This window comes from Gossypium arboreum, chromosome 11, assembly GCF_025698485.1.
Source record: "Gossypium arboreum isolate Shixiya-1 chromosome 11, ASM2569848v2, whole genome shotgun sequence".
Lineage (NCBI taxonomy): Eukaryota > Viridiplantae > Streptophyta > Magnoliopsida > Malvales > Malvaceae > Gossypium > Gossypium arboreum.
Window position 1 is genome coordinate 16397581 of NC_069080.1, and position 7480 is coordinate 16405060.

Genomic DNA, 7480 nt, shown 5'->3' on the forward strand with positions numbered 1-7480 from the left:
CATTTCACCATAAACCCCCTGTCCTGACAACCAAACTTGCTCGACATATAACCACGCATCAACCCGGGACCGAGTGGCCCACCGAACCAACTAAAGATCTGCTTTCAAATTCCGAACCAAATACCGAACCAGAAACTCTATATAAACGAAACAGAATCTGACACGAACCGCAGGTAAAGCTTCTTCAGAATAAGCTCTTTTCCTTTTTAATCCATGTGTTGCCTCCCTGATTCTGAAAAAAAAAAATAAATAAGAAAACCTTTTTTCTCCCTCTTCTACTGTTAAAGTTCGAGCTGTTATACTTCAGTTACAGTCAAAACAATCGTTCAAAAACTAAATTCTTTTTGAAGAAATAAATTTGTTTTTGTCGTCTGTTGAAATAATTCAAAATAAAAAATAAAAAATACAAGCTCTGCAAGCTTGTATACTGTTTTCAGTTCCAATCACTTTAAGCTCTGCATTATTCAGTCAGTGTCACAAAAAAAAAAAGGCCTTAATTTTTTATTGATTTTTATTGCTAAATTTGATTTTTTATTCTTTAAATTTTAGATTGAATTACAGTAAGTGCAGTGGAGATCTTATTGAAATTTTGTTTAAGCATTGATCCATTTTACCGGTAATGATTTATTCGGTTATTTAAGGATTGCGTTTTCTGAATTTCTAGTTTTGATTTGTTTGGTTGCTAAGAAAGCTGAGAAAAAACTTAATAAAAACAGTTTGACGTTTTTTTTTTTTTAAAGAGAAGAGATAGTAAAATTCTGTTGAAGTAAACGCAAGCTGACTATAGTTGAATTCTTTCCTCTTCATTTGTTTGATGAGTTTTTTAATATTCTACTTCTTAAAGTTACGTTTTCCTTTAGATTATAATTTGTTAAGGAAAGATCTAAAGCAATGGAATTTAGTAGCTTTTTTTGTTTTGCAGGAAAAGAAAATGGCACAGAGTAATTGGGAAGCTGACAAGATGTAGGACTGGTTATAAATTTGTAGTTAAAAACTTTTGTTGATTATTAGGTTAACTAATTTTGAACTTGGTTACTGCCTTTCGGTAGCTTTAAGCAGTAATTATCGTGATTTTTGCCTTTTTTTGGTTCGTGCTACAGGCTTGATGTGTATATTCATGATTATATGTTGAAAAGAAAGTTGCATGCTTCTGCAAAAGCTTTTATGACCGAAGGAAAGGTTGCCACAGATCCAGTAGGTAATTTTCGCAAGCAAATTCGTTTATTTATGGCATACAGTAATCGAAATTGCAAATATTGTTAGAGTCTGATTCTTTGACGATACTTTTATGATGCATGCCAAAGTCATTCGGGCGATTTTGTTGTTTCATAGTACTTTTGCTCTTTTACTATCTTGTTGAATTATCTAATCTAGTGGGACTATTGCCTATTTTCCTTGTATCATAAGCTTTATCTCGAGATATAATTTTTTTCTGCAGCTATTGACGCACCTGGTGGATTTCTGTTCGAATGGTGGTCTGTCTTCTGGGACATATTTATTGCTAGAACAAATGAGAAACATTCTGTTGCTGCTGCAGCTTATATAGAGGTACCTCTATTTTGTTGTATAAAGTATTCCATACATTTACCTGGTTGCTTTTTCTCATCGTGTACTCTTTTTATCTGTATGCATGTTTATATGTGAGTGTATTTTTAAATAAAAAACAGGCACAACAAATAAAAGCAAGGGAACAGCAGCAACTACAAATGCAGCAGCTGCAACTAATGCAGCACCGCAATGTTCAGTTACAACGAAGGGATCCCAATCATCCTGCTCTTGGTGGTTCTGTAAGTACTAACTCTGAAGGAATGATGGGACATCCATCAGCAAGTATCTTGGCCATGAAACTGTATGAAGAACGTGTGAAAAACCCTCAGTCTGTAGATTCAGAGACATCATCAGCACTTATAGATGCCAATAGAATGGCCCTTCTGAAAACACAGGCCAATCCTCATAGGTATGAAAAACTGATCCTAGTGAGCATTTGGTTTCCTAGTTTACAGTTTAGATCTCTATGATGTCACATTTTGTATATACAGCCTGTTGGTGCAAAGTAGCCGTGGAAATACGTCAGTAGCTTTGCAACAAATCCAATCACAAACACCACTAGCCACTTTAACTGCCCAGGTCATCTGCTTTTGATCTTCTGAGATAATGTTATTTGTATCCTTTTTTTAGTACTCTTGTTAACTTTTATCATTTCTTCTCTAATTTGAAATGTACTATGTTTGGATTTCTAGGATATCAAAAGTGAAGTTAATTTGGGTGGAAATCAGAAAAGCTTACCTATGGATCCCTCATCCATCTATGGGCAGGCAATTTTACAGCCTAAATCAGGACTAGGAGGTGCTCATAAAGATACCTGACTTTCTCAATGGAAAAACAATTTTGATAATATAGTTTCATCTTTCTACGTTAATGATGTATAGTTTTTATTTTCCTTGATTTTATTGTATGGTACACATAGATTAGATGTTAAATTTAAAAGGTGATCATGGGAGGTAGCATATTGTCAGACATCTTAGCTTTTATATTTGTTGCTGGATTTTCTAGGCAGTAAATTTAGAGCTTTAATTGCAATCAAGCTTGTTAGACCAACAATGCTGGCATTGAATTTTGGGAAGCTGTATACATGAAGATTGGCTTTGCTGAGTCTGAGTGGTGACAAGAAAGATTAAGACTCATGATTAAGCTAGGGGTGAAAATTACTGCAAATGTGAGACAAAAATGCATCTAGCAGTTACATTAAGCTGAGATACTCTGCATGCTCATAGTAGCAGTAACCTTTGCTAACTGTTCTAGGATATTATTTTTCTTGGGAGTTTCTTTGTAGTAGTAGTAAAAGATTTTGGATTTTCTGGAGCATTTTTGACAACTTGTTCCTGCTTTTAACCCATATACCTCTACTGACTGCCCTCAGGATTGAATCAAGGTGTCTCTAGTCTTCCGTTAAGGGGTTGGCCTCTAACTGTAAGTTCCACTGACCTTTTCCTGTCCTTGTTCTGTACCTAGATACATCAGACTTAGTTGGATTTTGCTAAACTTTATAGGGCATTGATCAGTCAAGACAAAGTTTGGGCATGCAAATGCAAAAGCCTAATCTGCAGACCCAAAATCAATTTCTTTTGGCTTCTCAACAACATAATGTCTTGGCACAGGCTCAGATACAAGGCAACCTTGGAAATTCAGCAAACTTTGGGAACACAGACCCTTGTAGGTTTGGTCAATTGTCTAGGGGCAACTTGAATGCAAAAGATGGTCAATCTGCTAGAAACGATGGATCCACATGCTCCCCTGTGCATTCAAGTTCTCCAAAGGTTTGAACATATTCCTGATACCAGAAGGCTACTCATGAAAATTGAGTTTTACTATTTCCAGAAACAGAGAAGCTACATCATATTATTGAAAGGATTTTTTTCCTAAATTTCCAAATATGGAATGAGGATCACATGCATGTTCCAGATCTATAAGTGTTGTGTGAGAGCAGCACCAATAACTTGGGGTATACTGACATGCTTTTATTAAATCCTGCTTTGACCTCTTGGGTTATATTGATGTTTGTAACTCTTTAATCATTATGCTGGAGTTGCTTTCGTTCTGATGATTTACGGTAGTCAGTCTCTGTTAATATGGACTATTGTATATGCCTTGTGTCTCATGTAACTTTTGCTGGGTGATTACCAGAAGAAGATGAGTCAAATGTCACATTGTTCCTCTCAACAACAGGAGCAGTTGCAACAGCAGCAGCCATCGCAGCAACTGCATCAGGTTGTACTTCAATGAGAATTAATTAAAGAATCCTTCATTCATGAGCTGAACTGATACTTTACAGGAAAGAATCTTTTAGAAACTACAATATGACTCCCAACTAAAGCATGCATTTTTTAGATGGATTTTTCTTAAAATCTTTAAATTCTGGTTAAACTAACTCATATGACGATTCATTACATTGTAGAATAACAGAAAAAGGAAACAGCCTTCTTCTTCTGGAGCAGCTAACAGCACTGGAACAGGAAACACAGTTGGCCCTTCACCAAATTCACCTCCATCAACTCACCTGCCTGGTGATGCAATAACTACAGCATCTAGTCTGCAGCATGTCAATAATGCTTCTAAATGCATGGTTTATGGGGAAGATTCAACAGCGCGCCTTTCATCATCTTCAAATCTATTGGTAGCAATCCACAGGCTTTGAAATGACTTTCAAAGTGTGCAACAGAAACATACTCTAGTTTTATGTAGATGCAAAGCATAAGCATGCTTTGCCTTGGATATTTTCTGTATTTTTTCTAGCAATGGATGAGATGATCGTTTAATAACTCTAAGTGATAATTTTACCTTTCAGCTCAGACATCAAAATATCATTGTCATGTGATGGCATGCAACTTGTTTGTTAGGTTGAGCTAATAGTTGGGTCAATATGTATTTCTTCGACACTTGCTTTAGTGTAAAAGTTAAAAATACTGAAACTACTACTAACATAATTTCTTTCTGCAGGAAGACATAGAAAGGTTTGATCCTTTGGATGAAAATACGGAGACGCTACTTTCGCATGACGGAAGTGATGTGAGGAGCATCCGTGGTACAGTTAAACAAAGTCCTAATGAGCACCAAAAGGAGTCTGTTAAAGGTAAGCCTTATCTATCTTCTGTCTTTAGTCTTTACCTATTGTTGGATTTTTCTTTTTGGTATTCTGACCCCAAATTCTCCATTTCAGGTTTCACTTTTGCTGAGGTTGGTTGTATACGGACCAGAAATAGCAAAGTTACTTGCTGTCATTTTTCTTCGGATGGGAAGTTCTTGGCTAGTGCTGGGCATGACAAGAAGGTATTTGACGACTTCCAATTTTCCAACCCTTTCCTTCAGTATTACGTTTATAAATGTAACACCTAGTGAATAAAAAACGAGGTCTCAAGTTTAATATCTCGGTATATTGTTTGGAAATTCACTCTGTGAAAACAATGGGAGAAAACTTGATTAAGTCCAATGGGTTCGAAATAACACAAAATTGAGGTCACTTGGGAAAAATATATTGATAAACCTGATTAGACATTGTGGCAAAAGTTTTCTAAACTATTTGACTACATAAAGTTACTCGAGAAAAGTGAATTGGATGACATAACCTTCATTGTTCTAGTAGGTAATTTGTAAGCTGGGTTGGCAATCACCTCTGTTTGTTATTCTACTAGTGGAGTATGTATAGGAAAAAAAGGTTGAAGAATACTTATCACATGGTGATGGGCTTTTTTTTCCATTAGGTGGTGCTTTGGAATATGGATACCCTTCAAACAGTGAGTAGTCCGGAAGAACACAAATTGGTTATTACAGATGTTCGCTTCAGACCAAATTCCACTCAGTTGGCAACAGCTTCAGTTGATAAATCGGTGCGAATATGGGATGCAGCCAAAGTAATCTTCTGCTTTTCTTGCTACTTTTGCTACTCTATGCTCTCTGACTTGGTTGTCAATTTTCTGGCATATACCTGTTCTTTTTTTTTTTTTTTTTTGAAGCATGCATGAAAATTCTTTCTATTCTACTGTGATTAACATACTTAGTTCATTGTTGCAGCCAAGCTATTGTGTGCAAGCATACAATGGCCACTCTTCACCCGTGATGTCCCTTGATTTCCACCCCAGGAAGACTGAATTATTTTGTTTTTGTGACAACGACAATGAAATACACTACTGGAATCTTAATTTATTCTCATGCATGAGGATGTCCAAGGTTAGTTACTCACTATTCTATTCCTTTATACTCTCTTATGGTGCATTACATTTTATTTGTTCAGTTCTTTTTGTTCAATATTCATCATCCTGATGCAGGGAGGTATGGCCCAAGTGAGATTTCAACCAAGACTTGGACATTTTCTGGCAGCAGCTTCAGATAAAGTAGTGTCTATCTTTGACGTGGAAACCGATAGGCAAATATTAACATTTCAGGTATTGCTTGTATACTTTTACTGCTCCAGTAACGGCCTTGGCATGATGTCAGATCATCTTCCATTTTCATTAACAGCCAAGATTCATCCCTATTAATAGCTTCAGTACTACATTAGTAATACACATCTCTTCCTTGTTTCCCTTTAATAACAGGGGCATTCGGAAATTGTAAACTATATATGCTGGGATGTAAATGGAGATTATTTGGCATCCGTGAGTCATGACCTGGTAAAACTATGGTCGGTGGCTACAGGGGAGTGCATTCAAGAACTCAGTTCTGGTGGGAACCAGTTTCACTCTTGTGTATTTCATCCAAGTTATTCCACTCTTTTGGTGATTGGAGGAATCTCGGTAATTCTTTGAGTTATATTTATGGTTTCCATTTCCATTTATGGAGGTATATTTAAGGTCATAATAAAAAATAGTTATGTTTTCTCAATGAGTGGTAAGGTTCAAATCAGCATGGCTACCTCCCCATATTTTAGCCTGTAAAACTAGTATTTATTATCTAGTTTATGTATAAATTCACTGATTGATCATAAAAGTTCTCTCTTTTTGATACATGCTAATAACCGAGTTTATGGACTTAATACCAATTATATGCCACTTCAGTATAGCTCTCATCGACAAATGAAAAAAATAGAAGTTACTTTCATGTTCATCTGCAGCTAATTTTCTGCATCTTGTTTTTCTCAATGGGGCCACAGTCTTTGGAGTTGTGGAACATGGCTGAGAACAAGAGCATGACAATTCCAGCTCATGAGAATATAATTTCGGCACTCGCACAATCACCTGTCGGAGGAATTGTTGCGACATCAAGTCATGACGGCTCTGTTAAACTATGGAAATAGAACAATAGAAATAGAAGAAGAAAAAACAGCATTGCTTCCAGTCCCATGGAAATGGTATGTATAAATATGGTATGGTGTGTAATTTATTCTGGAATCCTCTTCATAGTTCCGCTATGGGTAGCTTCTCTGCTTTGAGTTAGAGCAGAAAATTTTCTGTTTTCTTGTTCATTTTTGGCGCTTTTTTAGGCAATATTATTCTTATTCAGAAAATCCTCCTCCTATATTTGCAATTACATTAATAATGTGCCCTTAAGCTACTTTCATGGGTTTTCTATACTGATAAAATGAGTCGTGTAATTGTCCTTAAAATACATTTTAAGTACTCTGTAAAATAATGAGAAAAAAAAATTAAGTTTATGAATTATTGAGTTATTGAAATTAACTTTTTTTTCCTCGAAGGTTTTGATTGTATGAGTATGTGATTTATTTTGTTTTAAATGTCATGTAAATACTTGAACATTTTAAGTTGGAAATTCTAGAAATTCATAAAAAAAATTCCTAATAACAATAATAACAAAACTCAAAAAGAGAGAAAAGAAAAGAACATTTAAAAATTTTAAAACATAGTCCAAGTAAATGATTAATCTAGTTCAGTGGCACATTTGTAAATGATGGCAAAATTTTATTTAGAAGTTTTGATGTGTTCCAAATTGATCCTAAGATATATCTATATTTGTGTTTTGAAAATAT

At 35.4% G+C, this 7480-nt stretch overlaps 1 protein-coding gene across 5 annotated transcripts; it reads left to right on the forward strand.

The window, feature by feature from the left end:
* On the forward strand, window positions 1-7151 carry LOC108489106 (transcriptional corepressor LEUNIG_HOMOLOG-like). 5 transcript variants are annotated; one of them, XM_053021721.1, is made up of 18 exons: window positions 1-173; window positions 923-963; window positions 1101-1198; window positions 1439-1548; window positions 1668-1957; window positions 2040-2127; window positions 2241-2346; window positions 2921-2970; window positions 3051-3317; window positions 3685-3768; window positions 3956-4174; window positions 4498-4630; window positions 4718-4827; window positions 5259-5408; window positions 5569-5724; window positions 5823-5939; window positions 6093-6290; window positions 6647-7151. In XM_053021721.1, the coding sequence occupies exons 2-18, from the start codon at window positions 932-934 to the stop codon at window positions 6788-6790; spliced, it is 2352 nt and encodes a 783-aa protein (XP_052877681.1). In that variant the 5' UTR covers window positions 1-173; window positions 923-931; the 3' UTR covers window positions 6791-7151. The 5 variants fall into 5 exon arrangements, with proteins under 5 accessions (XP_052877681.1, XP_017648881.1, XP_017648880.1 ...); XM_017793392.2 differs by having other exon boundaries at window positions 167-616; XM_053021722.1 differs by lacking the exon at window positions 1-173 and adding an exon at window positions 627-843.
* Window positions 7152-7480: the final 329 nt, after the last annotated feature.